Source organism: Schistocerca serialis, chromosome 3 (assembly GCF_023864345.2).
Source record: "Schistocerca serialis cubense isolate TAMUIC-IGC-003099 chromosome 3, iqSchSeri2.2, whole genome shotgun sequence".
In the NCBI taxonomy this organism is placed as follows: Eukaryota; Metazoa; Arthropoda; class Insecta; order Orthoptera; family Acrididae; genus Schistocerca; species Schistocerca serialis.
The window spans coordinates 1,007,906,490-1,007,925,734 of NC_064640.1; the positions used below are offsets into that span (position 1 = coordinate 1,007,906,490).

General features: G+C 38.9%; 1 protein-coding gene across 1 annotated transcript in view; it reads left to right on the forward strand.

Moving 5' to 3' along the window:
* The window catches only part of LOC126471459 (ras-related protein Rab-4B), a 115,869-nt gene that overhangs the window by 13,633 nt on the left and 82,991 nt on the right, over window positions 1–19,245 (forward strand). Inside the window, exon 3 of the mRNA XM_050099651.1 lies at window positions 16,836–16,950. Within this exon, the coding sequence (XP_049955608.1) occupies window positions 16,836–16,950 (115 nt within the window). The remainder of the gene's footprint in view (window positions 1–16,835; window positions 16,951–19,245) is intronic.

Here is a 19,245-nt window from a genome sequence, read left to right on the forward strand (position 1 = left end):
CATCAGTTATTTTGCTCCCCAAATAGCAAAACTCCTTTACTACTTTAAGTGTCTCATTTCCTAATCTAATTCCCTCAGCATCACCCGACTAAATTCAACTACATTCCATTATCTTCGTTTTGCTTTTGTTGATGTTCATCTTGTATCCTCCTTTCAAGACACTGTCCATTCCGTTCAACTGCTCTTCCAAGTCTTTCGCTGTCTCTGACAGAATTACAATGTCATCGGCAAACCTGAAAGTTTTTATTTCTTCTCCATGGACTTTAATACGTACTCCGAATTTTTCTTTTGTTTCCTTTACTGCTTGCTCAATATACAGATTGAACAACATCGGGGACAGGCTACAACCCTATCTCACTCCCTTCCCACCGCTGCTTCCCTTTCATGCCTCTTGACTCTTATAACTGCCATCTGGTTTCTGTACAAATTGTAAATAGCCTTTTGCTCCCTGTATTTTACCCCTGCCACCTTTAGAATTTGAAAGAGAGTATTCCAGTCAACATTGTCAAAAGCTTTCTCTAAGTCTACAAATGCTAGAAATGTAGGTTTGCCTTTCCTTAATCTATTTTCTAACATAAGTCGTAGGGTCAGTATTGCCTCACGTGTTCCAACATTTCTGCGGAATCCAAGCTGATCTTCACCAAGGTCGGCTTCTACCAGTTTTTCCATTCGTCTGTAAAGAATTCGCGTTAGTATTTTGCAGCTGTGACTTATTAAACTGATTGTTCGGTAATTTTCACATCTGTCAACACCTGCTTTCTTTGGGATTGGAATTATTATATTCTTCTTGAAGTCTGAGGGTATTCCGCCTGTCTCATACATCTTGCTCACCAGATGGTAGAGTTTTGTCAGGACTGGCTCTCCCAAGGCCACCAGTAGTTCCAATGGAATTTTGTCTACTCCAGGGGCCTTGTTTTGACTCAGGTCTTTCAGTGCTCTGTCAAACTCTTCACGCAGTATCATATCTCCCATTTCAACTTCATCTACATCCTCTTCCATTTCCATAATATTGTCCTCAAGTACATCGCCCTTGTATAGACCCTCTATATACTCCTTCCACCTTTCTGCTTTCCCTTTGCTTAGAACTGGGTTTCCATCTGAGCTCTTGATATTCATACAAGTGGCTCTCTTTTCTCCAAAGGTATCTTTAATTTTCCTGTAGGCAGTATCTCTCTTACCCCTAGTGAGATAAGCCTCTACATCCTTCCATTTGTCCTCTAGCCATCCCTGCTTAGCCATTTTGCACTTCCTGTCAATCTCATTTTTGAGACGTTTGTATTCTCTTTTGCCTGATTCATTTACTGCGTTTTTATATTTTCTCCTTTCATCAATTAAATTCAATATTTCTTCTGTTACCCAAGGATTTCTACCAGCCCTCGTCTTTTTACCTACTTGATCCTCTGCTGCCTTCACTACTTCATCCCTCAGAGCTACCCATTCTTCTTCTACTGTATTTCTTTCCCCCATTCCTGTCAATTGTTCCCTTATGCTCTTCCTGAAACTCTGTACAACCTCTGGTTTAGTCAGTTTATCCAGGTCCCATCTCCTTAAATTCCCACCTTTTTGCAGTTTCTTCAGTTTTAATCTACAGTTCATAACCAATAGATTGTGGTCAGAGTCCACATCTGCCACTGGAAATGTCTTACTATTTAAAAGCTGGTTCCTACATCTCTGTCTTACCATAATATAATCTATCTGATACCTTCTAGTCAGGATTCTTCCATGTATAAAACCTTCTTTTACGATTCTTGAACAAAGTGTTAGCTATGATAAAGCTGTGCTCTGTGCAAAATTCTACCAGACGGCTTCCTCTTTCATTTCTCTCCCCCAATCCATATTCACCTACTATGTTTCCTTCTCTCCCTTTTCCTATTACCGAATTCCAGTCACCCATGACTATTAAATTTTCGTCTCTCTTCACTACCTGAATAATTTCTTTTAGCTCATCATACATTTCATCAATTTCTTCATCATCTGCAGAGCTAGTTGGTATATAAGCTTGTACTACTGTAGTAGGCATGGGCTTCGTGTCTATCTTGGCCACAATAATGCGTTCACTATGCTGTTGGTAGTAGCTTACCCGCACTCCTATTTTTTTATTCATTATTAAACCTACTCCTGCATTACCCCTATTTGATTTTGTATTTATAACCCTGTATTCACCTGACCAAAAGTCTTGTTCCTCCTGCCACCGAACTTCACTAATTCCCACTATATCTAACTTCAACCTATCCATTTCCCTTTTTAAATTTTCTAACCTACCTGCCTGATTGAGGGATCTGACATTCCACGCTCTGATCCTTAGAACGCCAGTTTTCTCTCTCTTGATAGCGACGTCCTCTTGAGTAGTCCCCGCCCGGAGATCCAAATGGGGGACCATTTTACCTCTGGAATATTTTACCCAAGAGGTCGCCATCATCATTTAACCATACAGTAAAGCTGCATGCCCTCGGGAAAAATTACGGCTGTAGTTTCCCCTTGCTTTCAGCCGTTCGCAGTACCAGCACAGCAAGGCCATTTTGGTTAGTGTTGCAAGACCAGATCAGTCAATCATCCAGACTATTGCCCCTGCAACTACTGAAAAGGCTGCTGCCCCTCTTCAGGAACCACACGTTTGTCTGGCCTCTCAACAGATACCCCTCCAGTGTGGTTGCACCTACCGTACGGCTATCTGTATTGCTGAGGCACGCAAGCCTCCCCACCAACGGCAAGGTCCATTGTTCATGGGGGTAGGATCGGAACCATGCTCAAGGAATACTAGCTACAGATTGGTGGGTGGTACAGACAGGTATTCATTTGAGAAGAGATTGAAAAATCAGTCAACCAATTGCAAATAAAGGTTTATTATCGGAACCATGGTCAAGGAATAATAAACTTTTATTTGCAATTGGTTGACTGATTTTTCAATCTCTTCTCAAATGAATACCTGTCTGTACCACCCACCAATCTGTAGCTAGTAGGATGAACTTTCTCTCTAATATGTTAATATTCGGAAATTTTTTGTTTGTCCTCCAAATTTTCCCACAAATGTTCTGCCTCTATTGCCACGGTGACGAGGAGTCTGTAAAAGTACATACACACACATACACACACAGCGCGTGCGCGAGCGTGTATTGTACACAGGAGTGTCATTAAAACACTTTGTGTTAGCTTTTCTCACTGTTTCTATGAGCCTTCATAATACTCATTTTCCATTTGCTGGGTTGTCTATCCTATGCTTCTCCTTCATATTTATTATGTCCTGCAAGAGGTAAAATAATACTTTTCTGATGTAGGTTTACAGCATGTGTGTTAATCATCAGGAAGAGGAGCTAAATAGAAAATGTTACACTTTTCGTTAGAGCCACACTGAAAAGTCACAATCACTGGTATTTGACTCGTGTGAACTTCTGTCAACAATCCATCATCTCACTCAATATGATACATTTTGTCATTGCACATAACTGTAGGGTTGCTGTGCATGAAGGATATCATTAAGAATGATGCCCTTCACTTTTTCCACATAAACAACTGTGATATAATGCGTGATTTGCCATTGCAGACTGCAAATGTTTATATGAGGGTAAGTCAATTATTGTCTGCAAAGTAGTTATAAAATTTTATTGTAATCAAATAGGAAACTTCCAAGAACATCATTTTTCGACATAGTCTCCTTGCATTTCAACGCACTTGGTCCATCGTTGTACAACCTTTCTGATGTCCCCATAAAAGCAGGTTCTCGGTTGAGCTGCAAGCCAGAAATGCACCACTTCTTTCACTGCTTCGTCCGAGGCAAACTGACGGCCCCTTAATGCCTGTTTGAGGGGACAAAACAAGTGATATTCAGAAGGGGCAAGATCAGGACTATGTGGAGGATAATCCAGTATTTCAAATTTGAGTTTCTGGAGCGTTTCAGCAGTGTGGTCAGCAGTATGTGGACAGGCATTGTCGTGCAACAACACAACACCTTTTGACAGCAATCCTCGGCATTTGCTTTGAATTGCAAGCTTTGCGTGGCCGTAAGCATCTCACTGTAACATACACTGTTTATTGTTGTGCCCCTTTCCCCATAACATTCCAGTACTGGACCTTGTGCATCCCAAAAAACAATAAGCATCAGTTTTCCTGTGGATGATTGGATCTTGAACTTTTTCTTGCACAGCAAATTTGGATGTTTCCATTCCATACTCTGCCGTTTACTCTCTGGCTCGTAATGATGGATCCATGTTTTGTCACCAGTAATGATCCTGTCTAAGAAGTTGTCCCCTTCATTACCATAGTGATCCAAATGTTTTTTGCAGATGTCCAAGTGTGTTTGTTTATGCAACTGTGTGAGTTGTTTTGGGACCCACCTTGAACAAACTTTATGAAACCCAAGTCTGTTGGGAATGATTTCATAGGCAGAACTGCGACTAATTTGCAGACGATGTGCCACTTTGTCAATAGTTAATCATCTGTCTAAGAGAATCATTTCACGTGAACACTGGTTTCTTCATTTGTGGTGGAAAATGGTCATCCAGCTCCTTCATTGTGCGTAACACTTGTGCAACCATTTCGGAATTTTTGAATCCATTTGTAGACACTCCGTTGTGGCAAAACACTGTTCCCGTACTGTACCTAAAGTCTTAGATGAATTTTAGCCCCTGATACACCTTCCGACCACAAAAAGTGGATCACTGAATGTTGCTCTTCTTTGGTGCAAATAGACAGCGGAGCAGCCATGATTAACAGCATGACAGCAATAATGAAACTAACCTAGCAGCTTGAAAATTGCAAAGATATAACAACAAATAAACAAAGCATGTGTCATCAATGTAAAATGACAGTACTACCAAAATAAACAAAAATATAACTAAATTGTGGATAATAATTGACTTACCCTCATATGTATAGTACATTCATGGTAGCATGCAGTCCTCCATATAGTCTTCACTCTCCTAACAAAAAGACTACCTAAAAGTCCAAAAGGTGCTTTTCATTTGTGTTACAGTCGACCATGCTTCATTTGTTTATATTTCAACATTCAGCAGAAATACACATTTTCTGTTCCACAAAGTGTTCACATTATCATTGTTCAGGAGAAAAGTCTGTAATTTAATCCTGAGTGTCATACATAATGATTAATACATACATTGCTTTCATTATTTGCTATATCTGCAAACAAAGGATTCATATTTATAAACACGTTATATAAGTTTCATCTGAATGCTGTTTGTAGATTTTAAGCAGTTCTTTACATGCCATAGATGAAGTTGAGACAATGAATATTTTGCCATTTCAATACTGTATGTCTCATTTCTGTCCTTTTATTATATGCTTGTTTGTCTTCTTCATGCCAGCATTTTTTTTTGTTTTTTATGGTTATATTTTGGCACATGGTCATTAACTGGACAGCAATGAGGGATGGATAACTAATAACCAAGTAGGACATTTACATCAATGAGTATTTCGTAAATACACAAGATTATGATGAAAACTGCACAATTCGGACAGATCATCACTGTTCTTTCTCCGATCAGTACTGGTGCTGGAGTTGATAGAAATGTTCATCTCGTACATCTTCCAGCAATCCTTCATGGATTGATGTTTTCTCAACCACCTTCTTAATATGTTCACAGTTTGAGATGAGTCATGTGGGGGTGACATTACCAATAGCTTCTTTTGTCAGCATTTCTGTCTCATTAAGAATAAACATTTTATTGTTCCTTGCCACTATTTTTCTCCTCGGCCCATTGAAGTTCAATTCAACTGAAATAGGCATGTTACAGATGAAGTCCGAGTATGCTCCAAACTTTCATTGTATCTAGTTTCTATTTGCTTCATTTGCACTTTCAGAGCTTTATTTAACACAATGGAGCAGTATGGTCCATTGTCCACTTCTGTCATTGATTGTTATTGTTAAGAAATTTCCAAAAGTCTCCAAAATAATCATGAAAAGTCATTTCAAATTTTTTTTGAAAATGAATAAAAATTATTCAAGACCACATTAGCTGCGTATAGGTTCTTTTATTAGGCAACACAACTGGTTTTGCATAATCTGTACTGAATATATGACCAAAAGTGTAGGGCAGAAAGGTAGCATGAAACAAAGGATTCTGAATGTAGGAACTATGAGTAGCAGCTGGATATTTTCGGTGCTACAGGAATGTAATGGAAATCTGACATATGGACATATTTACACAAAATGAAATGTAACTCACAGAAAATATGTACATAGATGAAATGTTTGGACTAACCAATCATCACAGTGAGAACATGAAAACTGTAAAGCATCACATACACATTTTGTACTTAGCTGACACACCCTATAACACTTCTTTAGAAATGAAAGCAATCATATGTCCATGTTTGATGTTTAATTATGTCCCAAAAAGTTTGAAGTAAATAAAAAGTGAGTATACTCTTGTACATGGACTTCCCACCACTTAATTAACATAAGTATGTCATAGCAAATGATCAAACTGACCGCTGTTTTCGTGCTGGCACAAAGCCGTAAATATCCAGCTGTGACCCCTAGATCCTATACTCAAATTCCTCCACTTGATGCTTTCTTTCTGCCCTACACTTTGTGACAGTATGTATACACGCTGATGGAAAAAATCTCAGCACCAAAAAATGTAAAGTAATTTCAGAAACACATTAGTGTAGGTAACAAATTTAAGTAATTAACATTGTAAGATCATAGGTTAATGCAAGTGCAAAGTAAGCCATTGCAAATGTGAAATGCTGTTACATTAATAACTGGTGAAACTGCCAGACTGTTGAATGCAAACATGCATGCATTGTGTTGTATAGGTGCCGGATGTCAGTTTGTGGGATGGAGTTCCATGCCTGTTATATTTGGTTGGTCAATACAGGGATGATTAGTGCTGTTCATGGATGATGCTGGAGATGTCGTCTGATGATGTCCTATGTGTTCTTGACTGGAGACAGATCTGGTGATCAAGCAGGCCAAAGCAGCATGTCAACACTCTGTAGAGCACATTAGGCTCCAACAGCAGCATGTGGGCAAGTGTTATCCTATTGGAAAGCACCCCTTGGAAAGCTGTTCATGAACGGCTCCATGACAGGTTGAATTACCAGATTGACGTACAGTTTTGCAGTTAGTGTGTTTGGGATAACCACGAGAGTGCTCCTGTTGTCATATAAAACCGCACTGCAGACGATAACTCCAAGTGTAGGCCCAATGTGTCTAACATGCAGAGAGGTTGGTTGCAGGCTCTCAACTAGTCTCCCAGTTGTTAGTGCAAAAATATAGTTTGATGCCAATCTGAAAAAATACTGTCAACATCCATATATATTATAAAAATGGTTGGATGTATGTGTGTGTTCCACATCTCCTCCTAAACCACAGGATCAGTTTCCACCCAACCCTTACTATCAGGCAACAATAGATGTTGGGCTAAGAACCACCAACCTATCATGGTTCAGGAGAAATGACTTCATAAACAATGAGATGTGTGGAAAACTGTTGCATCATGCCTGACGTTTAAATTTATTACTTCTTTGCTACTAACAATATTCATAATATAGTTCACAGACAGTATCCACATATGCCACTGAATGTACCTACATAAATATATTGTTGTACAACAGATAGTTCAAGAGATGTGACATCATAAACACTGAGATGTGTGAAAAAATGCCTCATGGTACATGAAGTTTTAATACATGTATTCGTTACTACCACGACACTCATACAGTTTAGTCAGTTTAAGGAAATCCTAGAAACATGGCACCACTTTTGACAGCTTTCAACTGCAAAGTGCAAATGGCTTTAGGCAAAAATAATAGCTATCTATAGAGGTATGAAGAGGTGTTGTCATAGCGACATTTACAAAATTGTGTTGCAGACATGTGAAACAGCTGCACCCAGCATGCAGAAACTGTATGCTACCGATACAGTTTCATTTTTTGTTTTCATTTCTTTTAGAAAATTGTCAAAATGAATTCCTGGGCAGTGTTGGGTTTGTCAGACAGCATTTAAATAAATACAACAAACGTCCTATCCAATATACAATATGCAATAGGGAGCATTTAATTTCTAATTGGTCACAGATATCTATTCCTACAGATACCAATGTGATTTCTCTCAATATGAAAAACATGTACTCTTACATTCTGACCAACCAAGTTTGCGAAATCATATCTAGTAATTTACAGACTTGTGGTAGATGCCCTTGTGATGAAATACGAGGGTATCCCAAAAGTAAGGTATCCTTTTTTTTTTTAATATATAAGTACATCAGTGTACATCAGTTTACAGCTTGAAAATTTAGCTATTTTTCGACATAATCACCATTTATGTCAATGCATTTTTGTGCCTGTGTCATACCAGCTTGCCGCCATGCTGTTCAGAAAGTTATCAACCTCTTCTTTCACCTCATCGTTGGAGCTGAGTTGCTTTCCAGCCAAATGTTCTTTTAACCTAGGGAACAGGTGATAGGCACTGGGCGCCAAGTCAGGACTATAGGGTGGGTGGGTGATTATGTTCCACTGAAACTGTTGCGGGAGAGCAACAGTTTGCCGAGTGATGTGTGGGCGAGCGTTGTCATGGAGAATGTGTACACCCTTGCTCAACATTCCTCTTCTCCGGTTCTGAATTGCCCGTTTGAGCTTTTTCAGAGTCTCACAGTACCTATCAGCATTAATTGTGGCCCCAGTTGGCATAAAGTCGACCAACAATACCCCTTTCTGATCCCAAAAAACGGTTGTCATGACTTTACCGGCAGACTGTGTTTGTTTGAATTTCCGTGGCTATGGCGACGAAGGATGCCGCCACTAGCACGATTGTTGCTTGGTCTCAAGTGTAAAGTGGTATGCCCAGGTTTCGTTACCCATGACAATTGAGTCCGGAAAGTTGTCCTGTTCGGCTGCAACGCAGTGAAGAAATGTGCGGGAAGCATCAACTGGTTGCCGCATGTGATCCTCAGTCAGCATGTGAGGCACCCATCTTGTGCACACCTTCTAGTAGTTCAATGTTTCCATTAAAATTCTGAGCAGTGCTTCGGGAAACCTCCACTTCCAATAATGTGGTTGACACATACATTTGGTTTCACAGGTTTTATTTCTATAACTGTCAGGCACCCCTCACTGAATTAGTTATGGACAGTCCATCTCTTAATTAAGTAATTAGGTCTCCTTTGCTAGATACGCACATTTGCACCTTCTAATTATATTATGATAGATAGTCACTGTGCAGTATAGCATAACTAACCTACAACAGTCTGACACACATTAAATGATACATGTGGCACTTAAATAAAAAAAGTTAATCAGCAATCATTGTTAATTGTCTTACTTCACAGTCCATTTACTTATTCACAAAACTAAATCATTGCACCATTAAATCTTGGAACAGACTGACTTTAAAATGCCTTCAGGCTCAGTGCTTATATAGCTTAAAAAATGACTACTAAAGTTTCAGATAAGTATGTGTCAACCACATTATTGGAAGTTTTTGAATGCAAAGGGCACTGCAAGTAGATAGTGCTGTACCCACCCATATTTATGACCAATTTTGTGCCATAGCCACTGGCACCCAGGAACTATAAGCTGATACATGACACGGTATGTCACAGTTTGGCCAACTCCAAAGTCTGCCATTGCTTGGCATTTCCACAAAACAGGACACACAATTTCTGGTATGGAGAATAATTTAAAAGTTTTACGTAAAGAGGATGTAAGATGAACATCAACAAAAGCAAAATGAGGATAATGAAATGCGTTTCTGGAGATGAGAAATTTGTTAACATTGAGTATAGATTTAGATCTCAGGAGGTCCTTTCTGAAAGTATTTGTATGGAGTGTAGCCATGTATGGAAGTGAAACATACACGACAAATAGTTTAGACAAGAAAAGAAAAGAAGCTTTTGAAATGTGGTTCTACAGAAGTATGCTGAAGATTAGATGGGTAGATCACATAACAAATGAGAAGAAACTGAATAGAATTGGGGAGAAGAGAAATTTGTGGTTCAACCTGACTAGAAGAAGGGATTGGTTGGAAGGGCACACTCTAAGGCATCAAGGGATCACCAATTTAGTTCTGGATGGAAGTGTGGGGGAGGGAGGAGGGGAGGTGTGGGGGGGGGGGGGGGTAAAAAATTGTGCAGAGAGATTGAGAGATGAATACAGTAAGCAGATTCAGAAGGATGTAGGTTACAGTAGTCACTCGGAGATGAGGCTTGCACAGTATAGAGTAGCATGGGGAGCTGCATCAAAGCTGTCTTTGGACTGAAGACGCAACTACTACAACATTTAAAGAAAACAAAGGGAGCACCTTAAACATTTTAGAAGTGCAGATTGAGATCTTTGAAGCAGTCAGCCACCCACACCTTGATAAACCAAACTGAGTTGAAACACCATAGCATTTTGACTAATTTTGATTGCCGAAACTCCCAGAAATTCGCCATCTTCAGATCTTGCATACCAGATATGTATTGATGTTTTAAAGCCTGCTTAATATAGAAACAATGAATATTTTTCAAATTTTTTTTAAAAAAAGTTCATACTGTTTATACTTTCAAATTCATTCAATCACCACAGTGCTTTTGCTTTGTGTATTTATCATTTAATCTTGTAATATGATTCTCAGTTTTCAGTTATTCACAGAGTAAATGGCAATCTGTTCTCTGTGCCGTGTCACGTTATGCCTGCTCAGCATGTGTTCAGTTCATATTAGTACCTCTGTGTGACCTCTTCTACCACGTGACTGTCACAATAACCCACTGTAATGGATACCATACAAGATGGACTCTCAATAGCCTGGTGCAAGAACCTATCATTATATGACCACTTTAAACTTTCATAGCTCCTTCATCACTGTCTTAAAGCTGTTGTCACAGGGGATGAGGCAGCTAACGTTGACATGCATGCTAACACAATATCCAGTGTCACGAGACAACAGTGCCATCGGCACAGGGAACAAACTGGTTAACATTGTTTTGTGAAGTCCAACAGCAGTTGCCAGCTTTATTTGGCTCGCAAACTATGCAGTTTGTTCATGATAATCAACGTATGTAGAATTCCAATGTTAGCTCTATTAAAACGCACATTTCCTTTCTTGACAACATGCTAGTTATGTTGTTCTGTCTGTAACATATATAAATAAAAACTTAAATATCTGTGAATAGACAAAAATAAAAGATATATATCTATTCGGTAAGGATATCAGCTTATAAAAGTTCACCAAATCGAACAAACTCGTGCCTGACAGAGTGTGCACTTACATGTACATAACATCAAATATTACACAAATCATTTCTATTAATTTCATAGGAACGTCCCACAACCTTTTAGAAAATGTGAAGAGGGGGGATTGTATACAGGATGATGTAAACCCTGTACTGTTCCACCATCGGTTCCGTGCCGTGATGCCTCAACCGAGTACACTACGGTGAAACTCGGCTTTCAGTGACCTTGAATTTTATAACTGTTTTCTACATGCTTTGATCATTGAAACGTCATTGGCATTTAATTATAACAAATCTTTAAAGAACAACAAATTTTCATGAGTCTTCAGTGGGTCATGATAAACGAGTTACAAAGCGAAAATAACTAAATATGAAAGTCCTTTAACCATCAACATAACCTTTCCAGTCATTTTATTACCATAAATTGTACAAATAATCACTCATTCTAGTGACATTCAAAGTGCTGTTGGTTAGAAACAGCACATATTTATAGGGAGTAACATATAACGTAATACCGACCGAATATGGGCATCTACTCAATATGGCAAGTACAGTATGGCACCTTGCTTTCTGCTTGTGGTTTTGGGAGCATTCTTGCTTCCTGTTGGTTCTACTTTATGTTGGCAAACTATTGCAGAACTTATTTTGTGTTTCACATGACAAAATGGCTCCTCAACAAGAAATATCAGAAAGTTATGTTATAAAATTCGTAGAGCGCCACATCAGTATTAGCTAACATGTTCTGTGTGCTGAGAGGTTTAGCACAGTTTAATTGGTAACTTTCTGAAAAGTTTTTTCTTATCAATTCTTCCTGGTTAACATGTGTTCTCTTGCTGCCCCATTTTCTTTCTGTTTATGCTGGACTAAAGTCGGTTTAAAAAAATTCCAGTTCATTTTTGTCTGTAGATAATTTATGTAAACTGTTTGTATCCACCTGGCGGAGATCTCGTATATGCTAGCTGCAATCCTCTTTCACTAGGGCTACGTTTAGTAATGAGTCAACTTTTTAGACCTTGAATCAGTGATATCTTTCACTACACAGTGTCTGTTACCACTATTTCTCACTCCATAAGCATTTTATTGGAGCAGGAGTATCAATTACCACTGTTTCTGTCCCGTATATTCTAATTTGCTCTTGTTTCCAAGGTATTTTATTTGAGCGTGATTATTGACACTTTCACCATTCGCATTATGGTGTATAAATTCAGAGTTAAGCCATTCAGTGATCCTATAAATTCAGAGTTTAGCCATTCAGTGATCCACCTTTTAAGAGCTAATGCAATTAATCTGTTCATAACTCAAAAACTGGGACATCGTACATTCTCTCTAGGCTTATGAAGCAAAAATCGGTGAGTAAAAACCTGTACCTATTTGTTGCTGTTATATGCTATGTATTAACAGCCTTTCATTTAAAAGAAGTAGTCAATACAGATTCTCAAAATGGTTCAAATGACTCTAAGTACTATGGGACTTAACATCTGAGGTCATCAGTCCCCTACACTTAGAACTACTTAAACCTAACTAACCTAAGGACATCACACACATCCATGCCCAAGGCAGGATTTGAACCTGCGACCATAGCAGCCGCATGGTTCCAGACTGAAGTGCCTTGAACCGCTCAGCCACTTCGGCCAGCACAGATTCTCACCTGAATATACTCCCATAATAGTACATTGCCTAATAAAAGATCCCGTATAAAGCTAATGTGACAATGAATAAATTTCATTCGTTTTCACAATTTTTTTTGAATGATTCTTTAAGATTATTCTGCAGAATTTTTGAAAATTTGTTTACGGTAATAATGTATAATCTAAACTGTGGTTGCCCTAACTACAAAATAGCCCATCATTGATGCTGGAGGAGGGTGGGGGGTATTTTGGAACAGGAAATGAAAAAGCCAGTCCGTAAAAGACTGTGGTATTCATTTTCTCACAATACTCATTTCATTTCCCAGAATAGAACCCTAATAAACAGTTTGGAATGAAGCCATGAGCTGAGGTAGCGTAAAGTCCAATTATCATGCCATGCTTCCTAACAGTGCTTTGGTCGTTGCTTTTGCTGTGCTTTCTGTCAAGGTACACAAAGTCTTTGAACAGAATGCTTGTCACAGCATGCAGATACAGGTATCACCAGACCTGTCTGTCAGTTTTCTTGATGGTAATCTTTTTATTCTAAGAACCAAGCCAGTTAAGACACTTTTTAAGAGACAAGTTTAATCTCATTAAACAACTATGTTTCTTTGAGACTAAAAAGAAGTTTGTTTAACATAGGGTACTCCTTGCGATGATGATGATGATGATGATGATGATGATGATGATTCTATACATGTCTTCATGTTACATTGTGCTGAATGTGTTCCTCTTGGTTACCCACCTGTTTTATCCTTTTTTTGTTTTTCTGTGCTTCGAGGAGAGCCTTTCCCCATGCTTCCAGGAGAGAATGGTCTGATGATGCTTCATCATTCTCGTCTTTCTTCCTCCCCTGATTATTTCCTCTTCTCAGCATTGTGGAGTTATGAATGTTATGTCCAGTTACTGTTCTGTCCAGTACTCTTGTAACTTCTAACATTGAACACCCCACTGTTGTATTCCAGTTGGCAGTGCTCAGTCTAAGAGCACACAAATTCACACCCTTTTCTGTGGAAAGGGACTCCCTTCAATACCTGTAGAAGCTGGCAAATGTGTTCTCAGATAATCTTTTTTATGACAAAACTTGGTGTTGGGACTTGACAAAATTACTGTTAAAACAGTGTGTTGTGTACATAGTTCTGCGTAGTCAGCGCGTACACAACTTTCCCACTAGAGCGTGCTCTGCTAAGCACAACAGCGCAGGCGCAGCACTCGTCCGTCTCCGCACTACGAGATGGCGCTGTCTTAGAGACGGACCAACTTCTGCTTCCGCCGATCCGCGTATTAATATGTCATGCAGCCAATGAGATTGCTGCTAACGTAGAACCCTTTCTCCTCGCGGATCACACTCGCGCAGTGATACCTGAACGCGTGAGGTATTATAACGAGTGTACAAACCTCCGAGTAGTCAGTCTGCGTTAGTCTGTAGCCAAGTTTCAGTCTGCTCCTAATAAGATTATCATATTCCTGTACATAGCCATGAAGATAAATGTATAGACACTTTGTCATGAATCAGAGATATGTGAGAATAAGATTAACGTACCAAGACCAAAGGAACTGCAGATTGTCAATTGTAAATAGCATCCAGAATCAAGTTAAGTAGGGTTTATGATTGTTATTATTTTAATAAATGTGTGTGAAAATTAATCAAGTTTTGTTTAAAGTTGGTCACCGTCAATCTGCTACTCTAAGCGTGCAAGTGGCATTTCTATCGTCTGACCTAACAGCAGAAGATAAACATGCCACCATAAGACCACGAGACCTATTGCTGACACTCGCCTACTTCGTTAGAGCGACAAGTCAAATAATCTGATGGTGTGTGTACCGAAGGTCTTACAGTACGCACACCACACAGTGCTAATATAAAAACACTAGGTCACAGCAACAGCTGATGAATTCACAGTATGGTACATTTCACGAGAGCTGAGGAGCAAGAAAGCATCTGATACTCAACCCTACATACTACTGTGTAATAGTGGCGTGCAATACACTGAAGTGACAAGTCATGGAACACTGATATGCACATATACAGATGACTGTAGTATCGCGCACACAAGGTATAAAAGGGGAGCATGGACAGCTGTCATTTGCACTTGGGTGATTTATGTGAAAAGGTTTCTGGCATGATTATGACCACACAATGGGAATTGACAGACTTTGAACATGGAACGGTAGTTGGAGCTAGGCAGTTGTTGGGAAATTTAGTATTCCAAGGTGTGCCGAGAATACCACATTTCAGGCATTACCTCTTACACTGGACAACAAAGTGGTCGACGGCCTTCACTTAATAACCAAGGGCAGCAGTGTTTGTGTAGAGTCATCAGTGCTGACAGGAAAAAAAAATGCTGCATAAAATAACCACAGAAAACATTGTGTGACATATGATGAACCTATCAGTTAGGGCAGTGTGGCAAAATTTGGCATTAATAGGCTGTGGCAGCAGATGACCGATGCAAGTGCCTTTTGCTAACAGCACTACATCGCCTGCAGCACCTCTCCTGGGCTTGTGACCATATCAGTTGGACACTAGATGACTGCAAAACTGTGAGCTGATCAGATGAGTCCCAATTTCAGTTGGTAAGAGCTGATGGTAGGGGTCAGGTGTGGCACAGTTCCCACGAGGCCGTGGACCCAAGTTGTCAACGAGGCACTGTGCAAGCGGGTGGTGGTTCTATAATGGTGTGGACTGTGTTTATATGGATTGGACTGTGGCCTCTGGTCCAACTGAACCTATCATTGATCGGAAATGGTTATGTTTGGCTACTTGGAGACCATTTGCAGCCATTCATGACTTTGTGTCCCCAAACAACAATGGAATTTTTAAGGGTGAGAGTGCAGCATGTCAGAACATTCTGGTCAATTCGAGTGAGTGATTTGGCCACCCAGACACAAATCCCATCGCACATTTATGACACATAATCAAGAGGTCAGTTCCTGCACAAAATCCTGTGCCAGCAGTACTTTTATGATTATGGATGGCAACAGAGGCAGCATGGCTCAATATTTCTGCAGGGGTCTTCCAACAACTTGTTGAGTACATGCCATGTCGAGTTGGTGCATTACGCCAGGCAAAAGGAAGTCAGGCAAGATGTTAGGAGATATCCCATGACTTTAGTCACCCCAGTGTAGCGTGTGCATAACTTCCTGATTTGTCAGTTGGGGATGCTGGGTCATTGTTGGTGTTCTGTCAGCAATAACTTCCTGTCCTGTCCACCAGGCTGTAACGTCCAAAGTTGCAAGTTGTTATAATTGCACTGTAGTGTCATTTTAAGCCCTTGTGGAACTAATAATTCCTACACCTACAGTGATGAATTTTATTTCAATAACAATTTGAGTAAAAGTAAATCCAGCAACTTATATATGTTTTGTTACTGCTGCTGCATGATAAGTGTTCACTATTGACATCATTTCCAGTGGAAGTGGATAGTGATAATTGTACAAGTATTCTTGAAAAAAGAGGTAGCAGTCTGTTCATGATTTCAGTGGTGATTATTAATGGTAGCCAATTTCCTAGTTGATGCACTGTTTGACTACTAAGAACAGAAAAAATAAACATTGAAACAGTGCTGTTTAATCTTTGGCCCAGAGTACCATGTACACTCGTTTTCATTATTGTTTTCTGTTGAAAAGTTGTGTCAGTCATGTTCCCAGAAAAGCGTTAGAATTGAAAGTTATGTTGAATTTCAGGACTGGAACATCTGTTTTTTTTTCCCCTATCATTCATGGCACACTGTAATTTGTAAGAAGCTACAAAAATTTTCTGATTGCCTTTGCATACCACATTCTTTTTCCTCTTATGATATTTCCTACAAAAAGAAGTGTTTATTTCAGTTTTCTTATTTGGGGAAACTATGGAAATTGTTTCTGGTTGGACTGTCTAAATCATATATTTCATGATCTCCCCTTTCAGAGTGTCTTTAAAAAAATCAGTAAACAAATACAAGTGTTACTATAGTGTGACTGCAATAAACATCACATACAGAAATGTTTGAGATTTAATTTCTGTTTCAGAATATAATTATAAAATTTGTTTCAGTTAAGGATGAAAGTAGTCACACGATCGGTGTTGAGTTTGGATCTAAAATAGTGAATGTTGGAGGAAAATCTGTGAAGCTACAAATATGGGACACTGCAGGTCAAGAAAGATTCAGGTGAAATAATTATCTGAATTGTTGCACAAACATAGCATTTAAGTATTATTTTTGTAACAGTTCTTCAGTTTTCTAGCTCTAGCTCTACTTGTCTAGTTTCTGTAAATCAGGTATTGTACAATACTCTAAGAATATTTCAGTAACACTAACTGTTTTTACTGAGAGTTGTTTGCATAGTATAAATAAATATTATTCGTAATGTATTTTATTCCATTATTTATGTGTAAAAATGCCGTAACATCGGAGCTACTCATTTTTTATGGCAGATAGTTTGTAACGCAATCCAAAGTTAACAGGATTCTACATTGAAATACAACTTCCATACTATTCTAAGAATGCGTGGGAAATTGGTTGTGTCTCTCACGTTTCTACCATCTTCCTCAGTGATCATATTTGTGGAAAGTTGAACCTGATTGAAACAAAAATTATTTTCAGTTTAATTTTTACACATGGGACTTTGTGAGACTATTGCCACTCCTTTGTAATTAAAATTAAATTATTTAACTGAAGAAGAAAAAAATTCACCATGCAAGAGATATATTACCTTTCATTGAACTATGCATAAAATTCTAAATCTAAATGTATAACTGATGATCTGGATGGTACGTCGTCAAAAGAGAAGTAATTCTGAGGTTTTCCTAAACCAGTAATATGAGAATATAAAAGCCAGGTGGTTTGAGGTAGCATGTCTACAAGGAGAATATTGGCTAAAGAAGCACAGTCAAATGATGACAGTGTGCAAGACAGGAGGAGGGCAAGTGTCTTTACAGTTAGTTAATTCATGCACAAATCCCATAATCAAGCAAAGCCTTCAGGGTTGTGGAACAAGTAAACAACTTCAAGTTACGTCCTCGTGCACTACTCACTTGGTGTTTCATCTACTACTTCATGCTAAGGAGTTATGTGACGTTGCTGATTACAGACAGTCTATATACTTGGTAATTTAAAAATCTGTATAATACAAATGTTAGTATTAGCTGGAATTTGCAACCTCAGGTACAAATATACTAATAAGTCATACAAGTCATTAATAAGATACTCTTTTACTCGATTTTGGTTTTCTGGTGATTTGTAATTTCCTGTCTACTTGCCACAGAATTTAAATGCCATTCTGAACATTACGGGTACACACAATCTAAGTGGAAATTAATTTCACTTCTAGTATTGTGGCTGTGATTTTCATAGTTCATGATAAATTATCATGTTATTAACCACAAATACAGTTGACCGTTGGGGAGTAAGTGCATTAACACATGAATGTAAGAATCCCAACAGCCTTGTAAAGGCTTCTGCAAGATGTTCGGTTATCAACTTTAAACAATATTCTAATTACACACTTCTGTAGAGTACATAATGCTTTTTTACTTTAGCTGCATCACTTCAGGACATTATGCCATCACATAGTATTGCGTGAAAGTGTGCTAGCAAATCCCATCTGTGAGTCAACACGATCGGAGAAATTTCTAAGTGTAAAGCAGACATAACCAAGTTTCTTGGTTAACTTACCTACTTACTGGTGCTATTTCAGTTTTTTATCCATCTCGATGCTTAAAAACTTCACACATAGCATTTAATTTTATGTGTGCGCATTTACCTCTACCAATGCTTCCTTATAAGTCATTTTCATTTGTTTGAATATTATTCTGAATGCTTCAGCAAATTAGTAATGCAAGTAACATTCAGCTGCAGTCTGTGCTGCAGTGTTTGGAGTAACCTTGAGAGGTAATGGGTCACTCACCGTCCTCAGTTGTGTAGTTGAGGTTATGAGCTAAACTGTTACTGCTGCTCCTCTGACCGTCCCCCCTCCCATGATTTTTGATTTTCTGTATCAAACTCTTTCCCCAGAGAGCCTAAACACAGGTGAAATAACAGAGTCCTGCACTTGTCTTATAAATACTTGTTACATGCAGGGAGTCCTGTGCTGATTCTGGTATTCACTGTTCTCTTGTGGAAGGATGACTGATAGCAAGAAAGGAAAAAAATTAGTGAAGGGTGAAAGGAAAGGCAAAGAGGAAAACAAGAAAGAGAAAAATTGGAAGAGTAGAAAAGGGATAACAGTGTGTAGTACGGGATAAAACAGATCATCATGACATGTCAGTACCTTGAATTTAGGTGTTAGTGTAAGAACACAAAGTAAGTCAGTAGTCTGCATGCTGCCTCGCTGCTCTTTCGAGTGCAGTTATACGCACCTACGGTTGTACACAGAGACGGCTGGTTAGCCTGAGAGTCAAGGTGCAGCATTGCCATTATGAGTAGAAAGGTGCACATACTCAGGTAGCTCTGCAGTCTCTCTCA